We start from the raw sequence: 18466 nt of genomic DNA, 5'->3' as shown, positions 1-18466 counted from the left end.
TGAAATCTAGCATGTAACTCAGAAATACTATCTAGATACCAGAAAAGGAAAATAGCTATATTCATTTCTCTTAAAAGAATGACTCCCCTGCTCTCCATATTAGATTTACATTTCTCCTTCACTGTACAGTCGTACCTTGGCTCAAGCTCCTGAACGATCAAAAACCGGAAGTGATTGTTCCAGTTTTCAAACGTTCTTTCGGAAGCTGAATGTCTGAGGGGGCTTCCGCAGCTTCTGATTGGCTCCAGGAGCTTCCTGCAGCCAATCAGAAGCCGCGCTTTGGAAGTCGACCGTTTCGGAAGTCGAAGTTGAGCGGATTCCGAGGTACGACTGTATACCCAATTTTATATGAAATTCATAGAAATTTTTGTATGATGTCCTCTTTAGGGGCTGAGGGACATGGAGATAAACAGTAGGAAAATATTTCACATTTTGGGGAAATTGAAATGTAACGGCCTGCAAGAAAAATGCTGAAGAACTGGCTGTTCCTGTTCAGGGTTCTAGCCAGCCATGTCCCCTCCCTGAATACACCATTCCACTGCCCCCTCTCCTAGCAGCAGTCAGTCAGCATTTTGTGCCCCCTGAGCATGCTCAGCTATGACACTCACCTGGGCAATTTATCATCTCTCAGCCTTAACTTGATTGGGAGAATAAAATGGACTAAGCCTACACACACTGCCCTGAACTCCATGGAGGAAGAAGGCACTGAGTATATTTCTGCCCTAAGCTGTTCACAAAGAATAGACAAAAATATTTGTCTTTGGTTTATGGGATTCACAATTTGCTAATCAAGAAGGGACAGTAATTCAGACCTCTAAGTAACCTCTTCTCCTAATTGCATGTAGGTAGAACTGGTCCTCAGGTGACCAAGCAATGGTAGCATTCCTCCTGCCCATCCCTTTTTTAGATCACAAACAGTCATATTAGAAACGTGTGCAAGTGGGCTAGTGAATCTTTTGCAAGGGCCAATAAATCCTGTTCTGTTATTTGCAAAACTGGAATAACTAAACTGGGTCTAAACATTTTTAAAGCTGCAATATTGCGTTATAAAGCAGCACACTCCCCAGAGGGGGTGTTATTTCCCTTGGGTGGGCTCGCAAAAGACCCTGAAGGACATTAGTGCCGACAAGCACATCAGACTGCTAGGGACAGCCTCTTGGCTGCCCTACAAAAAAATGGGGGGGGGGAGGCGAATTCAATGCTTGTATTATACGATTATCATCAGTTATAAGTCCTCCTGAGGAAAGATTTGATCAGAAAGCAGAGTATAAACCTTTTCAAAAATAAGTAAGCTACAGCTACGGGTTTAGTCCAGCATTTGTTTCCTCGAAAGAAAACTGAAAAGGATTTTGAAGAGAAACAACCGTTTTATCATTTTAAGTCAAAATGCCAACTGGGTTTTTCACCAGCTCCTCACTGCAGCCTTGAGAGACAGAACACTGTAGGTTATGAGACCCTCTAGACTCAGCCAAGACCTACTTCTGTCCTTCATACCACTGATTTCCTATTTGCTTAATTCCCAATTTTCTTTCCATAGATGAATACATGTATGTATGTATGTATGTATGTATGTATATACGGAAAGAAAATTCGGGATTAAGCAAAGAGAAATATACATATATTTTGTTTTGATTTGTTTTGTTGTATTTCTGTGCTGCTTTCCATTCAAATGAATCCCCAATCAGCTTGCAAACAATAAATAACGTAATAGAACATTACAGGTTCAGCATTAGTCATATTACATAATTAACCAATCAGTAAAACAATTACAATCCGTAAAACACTATTAACCAACCAGCAGCTAAGAAGAAGAGGAAGCTAAACATATATAATGTAAGCGAGCAGTACTGCAAGAAAGGCCCACAGCTGCATCACCTCAGTCAACAGTTGGCACCCCTAGTTGTTGTTGGTGTGTGTGTGTGTGTGTTTTGCAAAACCCAAGTTTAGATAGCAAAGGCAAACATTTCAGTGGGAAGGAATTAAAAGTACACGTGCGTGAGAGTATGAGTGTGAAGAGCCAAATAGTTGGCAAGGGCCAAGTCATCCCTCATTTTGGAATGGTGATTAAGAACATACAGTCGGCTGACAGCAGGCCCAGCAGGCATCGAGCGAGACAAGCTGTTTTTCATCTTGCGCTGGGCACCGGCGAGGAGGCTCTTGCGTAAAATGGAGCCCGTCCAGTTCTCAGCACTGACTCCAGCTCCTCACACTTGCACGGCATGATAAAGTGCTAATTTCATGAAGGTGAAAATGAAAACGTCATATAATTGGAGAAGAGCTTTTGTGTGTGTGTGTGTGTGTGTGTGTGTGTGTGTGTGGAGAACTGGGATCAAAATAAGAAGGGGGAAGTATGGACAAAAGTGGCCTCTCTTGATACAGAAGACACACAGAGATTAAGCTAGGGTCAACTGCCATGTCCCCTACTTCCTTTTCAAGTGTAAAATCTGAACCAGTGACACCTGACCTCCTCCCACCATTACCCTGGACCTGAAGAGCAGACATTTCAGTGCTGGCAAAAGGCAGGATGCTCTGGTTCAGAAAATAAAGAGGAAATACCAGCTTGCCATATGCTTTTTAATAGGTGATGCCACTACCTTCTCCTCCTGTTCTTACTTCTCCTTCATTTCACAATATTCCCAACCAGCCCAAATGTGAAAGGGAAGACCCTATCTGAACAATAAAAGGGAGGAGATGGGAACATTCTTATTTTATTTGTAAGACTCGTTACCCACCCTTCACCACAAGGTTCCAGGGCGGATCCTGACCATTTCATATACAGTCAGAAAAATGTTTAAAATAGTTACAATGATAAAATCAAGCAAGTAATAATGTTCCAATCAGAACAACAGATTGATAAATAAATACATTCTGTCAGTGGATGTGATGAAAACTCCTTTACTTGCTCTGTTAAGGATGTTGAATGGGATTAAGTTGGCAGATGATGGATCTGACCAAAAAAAAGGTACCTTCTCCAACTTTTTATAAGCTCTGAATATCTGGGACCAACACAACTGTATGTGCGTGCAGTGATGAGATTCTGCACATATAAAACAGTGCCTAATCTCAATTCAGGCAGGCCTGGAAGACGTGCTGACAAAGCAGGTTATCAGTAATGTAGTAAGGAGGAGAGCAGGAAGGGCTGAATCAAGTCCCCTGTTCTTTCACCCATATTCTCCCCAGACAGGGGATCAGCATCTGTTGCATGCGCACCAACACAGAAGCAAACATCAATACACATTTGGCCCCAAGTCAGAACTCCCCAATCTAGTGCTCTACAGATGTCTTTGAACCACATCTCCCATCACCATCAGATATGTTGATTGGGGTTGATGGAAGTTGCAGTCCCATAACATCTTGAGAGCACCAGGTTGGGGAAGGTTACACAGGCAGTTTTAAAATTTGGAATAATTTATCCCAGCAAAAGTGGGAGGGTGGCCTCATCCGGCTGAAATCCCAAGCACTCCTACACCTCAGAGTAAGTCAAACAGAACTCAGTGAGACTTACTTTAAAGTACGCAGGCATAGGATTGCATTTTAAGTGTATTTCCCCCCTCCCTGGCAATATCGAAACACTGGATCAAAACACTACAAGCAGCACTAGAAAAATCCAAGGAGGCTCGCCTCTCAAACACACTTTCAGTCTAGTAGCTTCCCATCATGCTTCCATAGTCTTCATGACACACATAATTATAGGATTCTTCCCACAATCACACTGACTGTTCCTTGCAAATTCTGCTTCCTGCAAACCCCAAACAAAAGGTCCACACTGGTAAGCTTTAGGCATAAGATTTGCAATCAAAGGGAATGTGATCCTGCTTCTGGTGCTGAAGCACATGGTTAGAGGATTTGACAGTAGTGGAATCAGTGGACATAATGCAGTCATACAGATGATGGAAAGAAATTTGACTGCTTGCGGTCTGGCGGCGCTCCAATAGAAGAAATGGCACAAAGACGAAGAACTGGAATTTAACAAAGCGATGTTTTTTAACGGTAGGAGTGGCACACTAATTTGTATCCTCTTTCCACTCTTGCCATTTATTTTCACAATGTTTAGCCAATATTTTATTTCTTTTAGGTGAAGGCTGCAGTGCACCCAACTAAGTATTCTAAGAAATAATATTACCACAATCCTCCTGGAAGCTTATAAATTTACTTCTAGTGCTATCAAGAGTGAAACATTGACCTTTATCATTGGTCACAGAATCAAAGAATTGTATAGTTGGAAGGGATCCTGAGGATCACCAAGTCCAAACCCCTGCAATGCAGGGATATGCAGCTGTTCCATACAGGGATCGAACCTGCAACCTTGGTGTTATCAGTTATTAGCTCTAACCAACCACTTAAGCTCTTACTTGATACATTGAGCCTTACATAGGTGCTGCAATGCTCCTGGTGAGCAACAGGCAAGCCCAAGCTTCCTTGCAGGACTGTGGCAGAAACAGCTCCATGCATCAAACGGGAATGCAATCTAACCTGCTCCCAAATATGTGAATGAATGTGAAAACCACTGCATGCATGTGCTTCGCGTACATTGGAATAAAGGTCAAGTTTGCATACAACATGTTAATTCCTTTTCACACTTCCTCTTACAATAGCTTTGCATGATCAAGAGCCTCAAGTGATACATCTAGTCATGGATTATACCTAGGGGAACTAGAATGAGCTCACTACTGGCAACTGTGTTTTTATTTTCTTTTATGCTAATGAGAAAATTGAAAAGGTTCTTGCATTAACATGCAGAAAGAAGGAAGGCCGTTTCAGGCTAATGAGAAGAATATGGGAACCTCCAGACTTTGTGCTGAGCCTAAAAAAGTTTTTTTAAATGCATTTATTTATTTTATTGCATTTATATCACACCTTGTTCTCCAAGAAGCTCAATGTGGTCACCTGGTTCACCCCCTCCTCATTTCATCCCTACAACAACTGAGAAGCAGTGACTGGCTGAGAGTCATGGCTGAGCGGAGATTTGAATACTTGGTCTAATCAGACACCCTAATAACATCATCATCATCCTGATTCTGAAAGAAGCCGTATAACTTGCTGTCATTGGAACCATTTGAAAATTAGACATTCTCCCCCTCTTGTCCATCTCAGATGAAGGGTAGGCAAATAATCAGATTTTGCAATGAGCCTGTGCCACTGCTTCCCACTCCATCAGTTCAGACCTAGGGGAGGAGAGCTAGGGCTTGTCTCTGTGGCTGAGTTGGGCTTCAGGGCTTTTGGAAAGCCTGCCAAGATCAGTGTGTTGTCATAAGCAAGACTTAACAATCTCCTTACAGTGATGCATAGGAGGAATTTGGCAAAATATCAGCTCCAAGAGGTCTAAGGAAGCAGCTGAATTGCCACACAAAAAGGGTCAGAGAATGAAGAACTTGTTCAGATCCTACAAAGTGCAGAAGACACAACATGTAAAAGAGTGACTAAAAACTAGACTCACTTTATTTGACATGTTTTTGAGAGGTACCTCGTTTTTTAATGATCAAACTTCCACACAGTTGTACAGGAAGCAACTAAATTCACTGAGCAAATCTGATAATTTCACTTGGTTTCCTTACATTACAGAAAAAGTAATGGAGCTAATCATTAGCTTCGAGATGATCAACTGAGATTTAATGATAAGGGACAGACTTAACAAATACTCTGAGTTCCTCCATTAATGCAGACTTCTAAATCATGGTAGGCAGAATCATGACCCAAGGACCAGCTTCCTGACTTCTTGATAAGTGACGAGAAAAACATTGCTCAAATGGTATCCTGTAGCATTTCGTAGTCAGCCATGAATGGATGTATACTAACAAATCTCCACAAAAAACAAATGCACTTAATAGTGCTTCGTACCTGGAGTATGCTCAGCAAATTAGCTGGGCCAATTTAATTTGCATAATTTATTCTCCTTGTGCTAATCCCAAGAAGGGACATGGATCAATGAGAAGCATTGAAGCCTTGGTCCTCCAACCATTCAGCTGTCACTCCAGCTCTATTCATGCATTCAAAAGAATGTGCAGGAGTGGCTTTGTAGGAGGAGTGGAGGCGCAAGAATCAGGCCCAATCTCAGTCTTCTGACCTCCATCCTTGTTGATCTGGACAGTTTGAAGGAGACTTCTAACCTTGAGCTGTCAGGGTAGCTGATCACAATCTAAGTACGCTCAGCTGAATGTGCTTACAAGCCCCCTTCAGACATTCCAGTTTCAAAATGAGAAGGGACATGGAAAACGTCTGATGTGTGCAGGAACATTGAGGGTGGGGAAAGCATGCACACCTGTTCCCCTCACACACATTTTTCTTTTCTTTTTTGGAACACATGGCAAAGATTTTGACTTCTGAAGATTCCCACATGCACTACCCACACACAAGATTTGTCTTCCCAGCCATACTGTCTCAAAACTCTCAGAAGGGAAAAAAAATGAAAATGAGAATCTCAATACACTGTACTCCGCACCCAATGGTGTGACCACATGCCTCAATTTCCTAAAAAGAGCTGCACATCACATACTTTCCACTAAAACAATAGCACAGTGCTACATCTTTCAGCCCCAAATATCTCATGTATTGCTGGCAGAGGTATTCTGGGCAACCTTGGAAGGAAAACTTTTAAAACTATTAACATATGTTGAAGGGAATTATGAACTTTTCACAACTTAATGCATCCTCAGTATCTGAAATACCTAAAAGCCCAAGGACGAACTACATAGAAAAACAACAACAACCGCCCACTGAAATTTCCTATGCATTGATCAAATATGACTGTTTCAGAGCAGTTCCATGCAGAAAGTTAATATTGCATGCTTATTAAAAAATATATATGTTTTGCTAAAAAAGTACAGAGATTCCAAAGGGAAAAATTCATATGAGAAATACTATATTAGTATGTGGTGTACAATTACTTTGAAAACAACTTCTTGTCTAAGAGAGCTATACAAAAGAGTAGCTTCAGTCAGTGATGCATTCAGCAGTATCTAACTAAGCATTTCCGCTAGTGCAGGTACTATGGGGCATGCAGTGAACTCCCATACAACCCCAACATTTTCTAGGGAGGGTTGGAGGGAAACCCAGAACTCAGGGGATGCAGCACAAGGAGAGGAAGTTCTGTTGCACTGTCTAAAGTGCTTGCACTAGCAGAACTGTTTAGTCGAATACCGCCCATTAGGTTGTTCATAGCAAAAACTCCAAAATGCACTGAACACAGCACTCTGTATTCATCTTCTCTATTATACGTACAGCTCCTGCCTTTTAATTACTTGGTGATTGGAGTAACTTCCGTTTTATGTTATTATTTTCAGGTGCAGCGACATCAGCTTCATTTAATTCATATTGTACCCTACAGCAAAGCTAAATCTCAATTTCACATTTGTTTTAAACATTTTGAACTAGAAGCAATGAGTTAATTGTTTCTTATTTTAGATGTCCAGCTGCATTCTGCAGAAATGACTAAGCCTGCGGTCCTAATATTTACTTGGAAATGAATTTCACTGAAATTAATGGGACGTGTTCAGGGTCTTTGCCATGCCATACAGCAGGATGAACCTTAAGCCCTTTTCTCCCCCACTGCAGTAAATGGTATCCTCTTATTAAATGACAATATTTGTACAGCATTAAATCCTAGTAACAAAAGATTTATGCACAGACCAACATAAGGGAATGTGTTACTGGCTATTTTGCATAATAATCAGAACAGCACCATTTAAAGCTGTTCCGTTTGTTCCTGAACTTCAGCCCACCGAGGATAATACAGTTTCTCAGCAACAATAAGCCACATTCCAACTGCAAAGCCAATTCCATCATGCCAACCTGTCATTCTAAAAAAGAGCTGCAGTGGCCTGTTGAGAATTCACATGCTGAAAAAAAGGAGCTGATTGTGAAACCAAACAGTAACAAGGAGTCCTGGAAAGGAAATGTGTAACTTCATGGAAAAGCCACAGATGATTGACAGTTTGACAAATGTTGTAACAACTGTGATTCCTTAGTGGATGTCTTAAGAGCTGTTTCCGATGTTGCATGCATACTTGTACATTGGGCATAACTGTGGCATCCCCAAAAACATATGTGTTCTTGAAAAAAAGTTGAACTTTTGTATGTGCCATGGGGAATCTGGGTTCCATATTGATGTGTAGACAAAATATATGCAGTTAAAAAGAACAACAACGTGTTATAGGGGAAACAGCAAGTATACAAGGCATACAGGTATGCTCTCGCTCAGCTATTTGCAACGTGAAAAGCAGTGCTTTATGTGCCCACGTATTTAGATTGCTTAATTGACAGGTTATTACATGGGGCTGTATCTCTCCTACAAAACAACAAGATCCAGTCTACACTACTGCAGGTTAGAATTTGCAACTTTTAAGGAGCATCTCGTTAAATAGACTTGAGCAACGTTTTCCACAGCAATCACCGAGTAGAAACAATAGAAGGAAGGCTGCAGAATGTTACAAAAAGCCCTGAAATTGTATTAAGTTGTGGCAAAGATCTCTGAAGAAACCAGTCAGTCAACTTGTGAAATAATGAATGCCATTTTTAAGTGTTTAAGTGTGTGTGTGTGTGTGTGTACACAAACATGTAACCCAAAGAACCTGAAATTAAAGCGCACCCAACTGTTGCAATTTGTAAATGGAGCATAAAAGGTCCTTTAAATAAAGAAACTAATGAATTACCATTCCACTTGTATCTCACAGATAAACACAAACATGTGAGTTGATTACATAATTGATAAAGAACTGATAAATGTGAAAACATTGACTGAAGGCAGATGATCAAAAGAGAAGAAGACCAAAAAGTTCTGCTTCCAAGGGTATAAACGTACCTGCAAACAGAACATTGCCTCTGCGGCTGGAGAGCTGTAAACATTACAATCACCGAATAGTTGCGAGGCGGGGCCTTCACAAATCTTCTGAATTTGTCTCCATTCATGCGGATGACTGAGCGCCTTGAACTCCATTCCATAAGTTGTTCCACCTTTTCAGCTAAAAGGTTCTGAAATCAAGAACAAGCAGAATGGTTGGTGCTGCATTTTAAAACACAGCACGTCCCAGGAGGTAGCCCCAGTTCAGATAGTCTCTGTTTAATGGACTATCAAGTTAATAGAAACTTTCTCGTCTTATAGATCTTACTGGCAAGCTGCTGGACTATCGTTGTGGGAATGCCAGGGTTGGAAAAGGATATTATAGCAATATAGGCCTACAAAGCTTTTCTGAGCAAGTAATCTTTTCAGGCACACAGAGGCTCCCATTCACAAATATGTGTATTAAAAGGCTACCAAATATGCATAAAAATAAAAATAGTATCTTAAGGGTTGCTTTATGTACTACAGAAATGGTACATATACAGTGGTACCTTGGGTTACGTATGCTTCAGGTTACACACTCCGCTAACCCAGAAATAGTGCTTCGGGTTAAGAACTTTGCTTCAGGATAAGAACAGAAATTAGGCTCCGGAGGTGCGGCGGCAGCAGGAGGCCCCATTTGCTAAAGTGGTGCTTCAGGTTAAGAACAGTTTCAGGTTAAGAACGGACCTCTGGAACGAATTAAGTACTTAACCCTAGGTACCACTGTACACTGTTAGAAACTCAGATATATAAGCTAGGCACCAAATGGTTCCTTAAACCAGGGTTACAATCACCAAAATGGGATGTCTAGTTGCCATTTTCAGGTTAGATGGCTCAAAAGTCATATTTTTCAATACAACCTTTTGGTTCCTAAAATTTGTTCTGATTGTGCAGATAAAATACCGCAGATAGAATTTTACAGGATGTGTTGTTAGTGTGTGAAAACAGGCAAGACCCAAGGATCCCCAGCCATGCACCTCCAGATGTTGAAAATAACAGGTGCCATCCTAGCACTCGGGCATCTTCACTTGGTCACAAGTGGCTGACAACCACATACAAAATGTGCCTGGCGGATTTTGAATGCTGTGCGTACAGCGCCAATTTTGTAACATGCAAATACAGGAAAAATCAGGGACATGACGCCCCACTACACAACCAGGGTCAGACTCTGCCCTCTTTCAGTCAAGTATCACATCACTTTCCCAACAAACATTTAATGGTTCCTGGCACAACTTGAATGCAGTAAATAAATCTCTCATTAAATAAACAAGGACGAAACTAGATATAAGGCAGCTGGGGCTCTGGCAGTAGGACCAAGGCATCTTATTCCCTGCAAGCAGCAGGAATCGCTGGCCTGATTTTAACAGCTCTGCAGTGCCACTACTGCAGATGGGTGGACAGCAATGTGGCAGATTACATCCCAGGAGGAATCAGGTGACTGAAAGAACCAATAGGGTCCCATGGGGACTGTAAAGCTGACAACGCTGGCCTAGCTCCACAATATGCATAACTTGTCCCTTGGGAGCAGACTGAGCTGCTTCACCATCTGCCCAACTACTACCCACTACTTTGCGTGCTCAGCCTCTGGAACCCTTCACAGGCTTCCAGGCCAGCAATGCGGATGAGAGACAAGTTTCGGAACTGGAACTGTGGACCAAGACCACAAATCATGATTGGCAACTGTCAAATTAAAAAAGGGAAATGTCACAACAGATATGCAATAATGACCTTGTGCGACTTTAAAAATCTTTGCGTAGCGTAGCAATTAGCAAAAGAAAATTCCACAAATTTCAGGACTAAGGAAGTTATCCCTTCAGCAGTCCAATAATAATTGAAACTGCTGAGTAGAAGCATTATGTTAGATCCTTACCACTACTTATCAAAACTAGACTCTGAAATGATAGGCTATTGCTTGCCACCAGACTCTAAGAAGTGCTCCCCCTCTCTATGGCTTCAGATAGCCCCGAACCCAAGTCTTGCAGCACTGGTATAGGCTTCTTGTGGGTGAATGGGGAGTGGGCAGGAAAAGGGTGAAATGTATTTCTTCCTTACCAAACTGCTGCAGGACTTTCCCTCCTGCACTGGAGGGCTACTGACCCTAAACTTGATGGGCTGAGAGAATGCAGTTCTGGAGAAGAAAAGGCATCCCCCAACTCAAATTCTCTGCTTCCAGGATACTTACTACAAGTTTTTAGGGGCTTAAGCAGGTTAATTCCCTTTCAACTCACATATTAACACTGTGCCTCACTGTTCTCAGCCATAGATTTGATTGTAACACATGACTTCTGATTTCACCAAACTCTTTCTATATGCTTAACTGCATAAACAATCTGTAAGCTCACAGGTCCCTTCCATTAAGTTTTGTTTTGTTATTTTTGTTATTTTCTTTTAATTCACAAACATATGCCCTTCTTCATACCTACAATGTCCCCCAAATATGTGGAATCCATTGTGATTCGAGGACCCGATCCCCGCTTGGGGAATAAAGACACGTGGACACAGAATGTAAGGTTAATGGGTAAGGTAAAGGCCACAACTTTATTGATTACAGCATGTGAGAAGGTATTGGCTTAGGCATTGGACCACGGAACATTAGACTCCACCCACTCGTAGAGGGGTGAGTCTGAGGAGGGGTTAACCACCAGTAGGGGAAGCCTGCTGATGCTAATCCAACTATAGGCTCTCTTTCTGATGTCACCGAGGGTCGTGCCATGGCCCCCCGCCACACGGGCATTGGACAGGATCCACGACCGCCGGATTCCTTTAGCGGAATACCCAAAATTGCCGGGGAAGGCGATGGCCACACCTTGCCCCCCGAAACACCAACAGCACATTCCAATGCCTAACCGCCAAATACCACGAAAGTTGTGACGGTTGCTACGAGGTGGGCGAAAAAAAACCAAGAGGCCGGGCCAATTTAGCCAATTGGAAAAAACTCCTACCAGGCCCCCTGGTTAAACAGGGCGACCAACCAGAGGTCCATAGCAAAGTCTTAGGAATCTAAAGGGAGTGGAGGGTGGGTGACTCAGAGAAAATGTGTGTGCAATGGTGGGGATGGCAGCAAGCCACGCCCCCGCCGAGCTTCCCTATTGGGTGCCCAACCGGGGAGGGGTGTGGCACGCCAGCCCTGGAGTTGAAGCAGGGGGCGGAGCGCCCCCTGCATGACGCAGGAATCGTCTCCCGATCACAACCCCTTCCCTTCCTGGGAGGAGGAAAGGCTCTACCCTAATTTTGGAGGAACAAGTTTCACTTCCAAACTGATCCGCACTCAGCCATCTGAGTACACTCTTATAGGGAATTATTCTAATTTCAGTAACAGCCACGTAATAGCACCACCATTTTTTCTTACAACTTAGATTCACAATTAAGTTTTAGTAAGAGGCTGAGAGGAAGAGATTTTCTGAAGGCAGAAGATGAGTTTGATAGTAACACACAAGGCACATTACCCAATCTTTCTCCCATCCAGAGCGAGGAACAATTGACCTCTGCCATTCACAGGTGACAAATTGAGGGTTGATATTTCAGGAGCGGGTGGCTTGCAATTGCATCAGGGAGTCCTTATGGTTTTTTCCTTGCACTTTTCCTTCTCCCGCTCTCCCCTATTTTAAGGCACCTATTAGAGGCACTACCTCCATTCTTCCTTCCTAGACTGACCATGGGAAGGAAGAACAGCTGGCAGTGAGCAGAGCTCTGTTGTTGCTACCAAAACCACCAGCAGTTTCAAAAGGGTCTGGTTTATTAAAAAAACTTAAAAGCCCCTTCTCCTAATCATTTCATCACTCTCCTTTTGTTTCACTTCAGTAATTCAACTGAAATGCCCCCCTCCCAGGACACAACCAAGCCTCCAAAATGAAATGAGATCGGTATTGCCCTCTATTAAGCAGACAAGGCTCCTATCTGCCAGGGGATTATACTTGTGAACCAGGGAAAAGAACACTGTCGGATTACATAGTGACTGCACACACTCTGCCTCTCTCTGCTGTAAGGTTGGGAGACAATACACAGATGTTAATAAAACAGTGTTAGTTTGGCCACAGGGCTGGCAGCCTAGTGTAGACGACTCTCCATTGCCCGCTTTTTTTGCCTAACCAATTCCAAGCTCCAAATCCAAGAAACTCAACAAGACCAACAAGGATGCAGGTAGAATACCAGGAAGGGGTGGGAGCTCTGTATTGTGCACAATATCCCACGAATGACTCTCTGCCTCCTGGACAGAGGTTGTGGCTGCCTGCTCAGTACAATAAGCTCCTGACCCTCAAGGAACAACTCTGTCCCCTCGAGGCAGCTGAGAAAGTTAGAGGGATTGGAGAATGAAGCTTTAATAAATGGGACAGTGGTAACTTATTCCCAGGGTGCCAGTTCCTCTGCTGAAAAAGGGCCTTGGGGAAGGAGAGTATAACTCTGAGGAACAGCAAAATGGTACTGTAGGACAGGGCTTCCCAAACTTGGATCTCCAGTTGTTTTTGGACTACAACTCCCAACATCCCTAGCTAGCAGGACCAGTGGTTAGGGATGATGGGAACTGTAGTCCAAAAACAACTGGAGACCCAAGGGAAACCCTGCTGTATAAGGAACCCATTTCTTGGGAGGCAAACAACTATTCCCTCACATCAAGGATACTTCTCCGAGGAGTGGGGATCTCCTAGTAGTGGGTGACTTGTTCATTAGAGATATAGTTAGGTTTGTGATGGGTATGCTGAATGCATGGCGACTTGCCTGCATTATACAAAGGTTGCAAATGTCAGGTCGCGCCTACATGGTTTGCTGGACAGTGGTCAAACACTGTCACACTGGACTTCAAAAGAGAAAATGTCTAAAAAATGATGGATCTGGTGAAAAGGAAAATTGAAAGGCAAAGCAAAGAGGGTCAAATCTCCCAAGAACAGTTGGGGGTTATTCAAAATCACAATAATAGAAGCTCAACTAGAATCTATACTGCAGATCAGAAAAAGTACCAGCGGGGCCAATATGATGTCAATGTGTTTAATGAGCAGTCAAGAAACTATTAGAGGTTACACGGCTTCCTTCAGAAAATGGAAGTCTTGTCCAAATGAGCGGAGCAAAACGGAACACAAATTCTGGCAAAAGAAATGCAAGCTGGCAATAAGGATGCTAAAAAAATAATCTGAGGAGCACATTGCTAAACAAACAAACAAACAAAACCACCCACAAAGACCAACAAAAGGTTGTGTAAAGACATTAGCAGCCCGAGACCAGCTAGGGAGGAAGTAGAACCTTGGGATGACAAGAGAGTCAAATGTGTGCTAAAGGAGGAAAAGGAGATTGTAGAGAAGCTGCACCAATTCTTTGCATCTATCTTTACAGCAGAAGATACAAGGCAAATCCCTGTGCCTGTACTAACTTTTCCAGGAAGGGAGTCTGAGGTCAACAGTAGTGACGAATTGATGTTCTAAGCCAGGGGTAGGCAACCTAAGGCCCATAGGCCAGATGCGGCCCAATCGCCTTCTCAAGCCGGCCCATGGACGGTCTGGGAATCAGTGTATTTTTACATGAGTAGAATGTGTCCTTTTATTTAAAATGCATCTCTGGGTTATTTGTGGGGCCTGCCCGGTGTTTTTACATGAGTAGAATGTGTGCTTTTATTTAAAATGCATCTCTGGGTTATTTGTGGGGCATAGGAATTCGTTCATTTTTTCCCCCAAAATATAGTCCTGCCCACCACATGTTCTGAGGGATGGTGGACCATCCCACGGCTGAAAAAGGTTGCTGATCAAAACCTAGCAAAAATGTTAACTAGTCACTATGATCGACTTAGGAAGGACTGGAAAGGGATCCAGGGAGAAACTATGAAATTACACTGGCTAGTTTAATGCCTTTTCTGAGAAAACTGGTGGAAAGTATTTGTTAAAGATAGAATTACAAAGCATATAATAGAATAGGCAGGGTATGTGTTTGCTTTTATACATTTTAAGCTGTTCTAAATGGACTTGAATTTTTTTAGATAGCTTTTCATAGTTTCTGCGTATTTTAAGTATGTTTTGAATTGATTTTAAATTATACTGTTATAACGTTTTGAGGGCTGCTTGGGGAGGAAGGTCAGGAAACAAATTTAATAAATAAATAATGCAGATAGTATCTCCTGTGTCATTTTTCAAACAAAAGCTGATCCAGAGATGCAGCCTTCAAACCATACTCCTGGTTTGACTCGGAGACTCAGGATTTAAGTCAAAGAAGAAAAACACCCCCCCAAAACCATTGTTTAAAGTACTTTATGGGTCTGGGGCACCAATTTCCTTGCCTCAGTAAATGTGGTCCTATGTTAATACCCTGCAAAACTTGAGGTTTAGACTGAAGAGGATTAACGGAGCCAGGAGTACTCCTGGTGACTTAATAGTCCCTTGTCAATGAGGCTGGGTACATCCTTTGTTCGGGACACAACAGGTAAATAGGTACATAACCCAAGATGACTAGGAGATAGTTGGAAAAGATGACTCACCCTTGCTCCCCACTGTAGCCAGGGAGAACAAACAAACTAGCTGAGTAGTAACCAATAGAAGCATTTTTCAGGAGAAAAACAGAAAATGAAGCAGAGAGCTGGGCTCTGAAAAAGTATCAGTGCGTGGTGGGGTGCTTTTCTCTGGAGATCTGAAACAGGGCCGTTGCTTTAGCTGTCTGCTGGAGTGTAACACTATGTCTCCACATACTCTCAACCAGTGCTATTTTTCTAGAATAATAGGTGCCAGAACTCCCCATGAACGCCTCCTTTGTTCTCTTATAATGGCAATGGCACCCACCTAGGAGGTGCCAGAACTGTGTTCCCACGAGTTTCTGTTGAAAAAAAGAGCCCTGCTCTCAACTTTTACATTTATAGATCAACTCAAATATTACACAAAAGGCCGTAAGATGCAAGTAAAATCTTCCAAAGGAATCCAAACCAAGACTAAGCGCTGTTACCCTGGTGTTATCAAGATGCTTTGTTTTACTGTCATTTCAAGTGTACCCAAGTGCCTTGACCACCAGTGAAGCCTAGTGTAGCAGGAGAACACAAGCTTGCTCCATCTTCCATGTGATTTTAGATATTTGAAGATGGCTATAATATCCACTGGTGGAGGAACGGGAGTGTGGAGGGAGTGGACCACCCCCGGCACCACTATTCTGGTAGGGTGCCATCGCAGCGGCCCCCCCCGGACACGTGTCACGCACCCGCGTATGCACCAGGTGTCATGCCCCACAGGTGGCGCGCCACGCTCCCAGAATGCACGCCACGCCCCAGGGGGGCACCAGCCACGCCCCTGCCTGCTCTCCACCTCCAGTGGTGGAGCATGCAGCTTCACCACTGATCATATCTCCTCTCAGTCTCCTCTTTACCAGACTAAATGTATCCAGTTCTCACAACTGTTCTAAGGCTTGATTTCCAGACCCTTGATCATCTTGGTCACCTCCTCTGCACATGTTCCAGCTTGTTAATATCCTTCTTAAATTGTGGTGCCTGGAACTGGACAAAGTGCTTGAGGTGGGGTCTGATCAAGGCAGAATAGAGCTGTAGTATTACTTCTCTTGATGAGGGCACTGTACTTCTGCTGATGCAGCCTAGAATAGAATTAGCTTTTTTCTCCTGCTGCACTCTACTGCTGAAGCTCCTATGAAGCCAAGCCAAGTGTCCCTCATTTCATATTTGTGCTGCTGGTTCTTCCTGCCTGACACCTGGCCCTACTGAAATTCATTTTGTTAGTATGGACCCAGTTCTCCAATCAGTTAAAGTCACCATGAATCCTGATTCTATCTTCTCCAGCATTAGTCACCTCTCCCAGTCCAGTGTCATCCGCAAATCTGATAAACAACCCCTCAATGTATTTATCCAAGTTGTTCATCAAAAATAGTTACACGAGGATGTGAGACTGGTTCTAAAAAAAATATGCAGGCAAAATACACACTGGTTTTTTGTTTAACTTAAGGAGAGACCTGGAAAATCTAGCAGCAGGATCCACAGCAGATAAATGAATATGCAAAAACCACATGCTTTCCTATGGTAAATGCAATCTGTAACAATGGCAGCCAGGAACAACTGATTCTCATTGTGTCACACTGAAGATGATATTAACAGATAGCACTTCACTGGCTTTGCGATTTAACACCTGTAACAATTTGAAAAGTACTTTTTCTTTTCACCATGCCTGTGATGTTTCGGCCTTATTGTAGATCTGCAGCAACCCCCCTTCCAAAAAAAAAAAAAAATCAATTACCAACACAAGGTGAAAAGGTACATTAAGAATTGTCATCAAAATATTAATTTGTCTAAAGCATCTGAACATATGGTTTAGAAGATCAATAAAACTATGGAATCCAAGCATTTAAGTATACCATAAAATATGTCGTCAAAGTAGGCTCGTCAGCCAGATGGCTACCTACCAGGTCTTTATTTTAAAAATGCCATCTGAAGAGTGACTACATCAGTATTTGCATACAGAACATTCTAGATTAATGGCTGGCTACCAATTGCTGCAAAAATAGTAACAGGTTTTGGGCTCCATGCCTTTGCAGGAATACCTATCTACAAGTTACATCCCTGCAATATTAGGACAATATTAACAGCTTGCGACATTGTGCCAGTTAGTGCAACCCATCTTAGAATTTCTTTTCTGGCTCTGCAAAGTTAATTAGTATCAGCTGGTCATTTCAAATGCTTATGATGGAAGCAGGCAAGAGCTGAAGTTGATATGACAGAACCATGGTGCATACACTTTGCTTTTGTCATGATATGACCCCAGTTTAACTGGCTCTATATGTTGTTCAACATGTGAAGTTGTCTTTGGCTCAACTGCCATTGTTTCAACTAGTCCAGTAGTGCCCATTCTGAAGGATGGAAGTTCTCCAAGAGCTTTCCCAGGCTTTTTACCTGCGACCCTTTTTAACTAGATCTGCTGAGCACTGAACATGAGATCTTCTACATTCCCTTGCTCAAATCACAGACTCTTTTAACACCAAATGCTTCAATTAAAGCTTCTTGATTTTTGAAATATTATTGTTCCTCAGGCAAGGCATTTTAAGTGTTTTGTACTCAAAAAGCACTCTTTGCACTCTTATTAATGAATAACATTAATAACATGCAAGTGTTCTTGTTTAGGGTACCAGCTAGTTATTCATTTTTCTCCTCCTACTTCCCATTACATTTTACTTTCCCAATTGCTACCGTTCATTCTGTGGCAACTGAGTATGCACAGTATTCATTGTGCTATTGCTTTGGGCTGGGATGGTATATTCAGTTTTCAAATTATTATTATTTTTAAAAAAGATTTTTAGTTTTAGTTTTTAGTTTTGTCTCTCATTTTAGCTACAATCCTAGCTGCAACTGACTTTATTAAAAAGAAATGATTTCAGTTGTAACACCATTTACAAAACTACCCTACAGACAGTCCACCACAAGAAATGAAGAGCAGCATGTTTTAAGGACTTTACATCAGTGGTTTTTATCAACTGCTCTAAAAAAAAGACTCAAATTGCTTCAGTAAGTAACTAACCACAATCTACTCCAGCAAGGTCAAAATGTTCTCCTTGTTTTATTGGCCACCACCCTTCGCAACCTGCTCCATGAACAAGTCGAACTCATTAATCCAAGATTTTTGCTGCATGACCCATTAACAATTTTACTATGGAAGTGTGTTAGCCAATACCGAGAAAGAAAGTAAA

At 42.4% G+C, this 18466-nt stretch overlaps 1 protein-coding gene across 1 annotated transcript in view; it reads right to left on the bottom strand.

The window, feature by feature from the left end:
• TUSC3 (tumor suppressor candidate 3) overlaps nt 1–18466 on the bottom strand; it is a 126106-nt gene that overhangs the window by 76989 nt on the left and 30651 nt on the right. Inside the window, exon 2 of the mRNA XM_053402546.1 lies at nt 8798–8967. Coding sequence (XP_053258521.1) covers nt 8798–8967 — 170 coding nt within the window. The remainder of the gene's footprint in view (nt 1–8797; nt 8968–18466) is intronic.

The sequence above is a fragment of the Podarcis raffonei genome, chromosome 9 (assembly GCF_027172205.1).
Source record: "Podarcis raffonei isolate rPodRaf1 chromosome 9, rPodRaf1.pri, whole genome shotgun sequence".
In the NCBI taxonomy this organism is placed as follows: Eukaryota; Metazoa; Chordata; class Lepidosauria; order Squamata; family Lacertidae; genus Podarcis; species Podarcis raffonei.
Note: the sequence above shows the minus strand (reverse complement) of the source record. Positions and strands in the feature narration are given on the sequence as shown.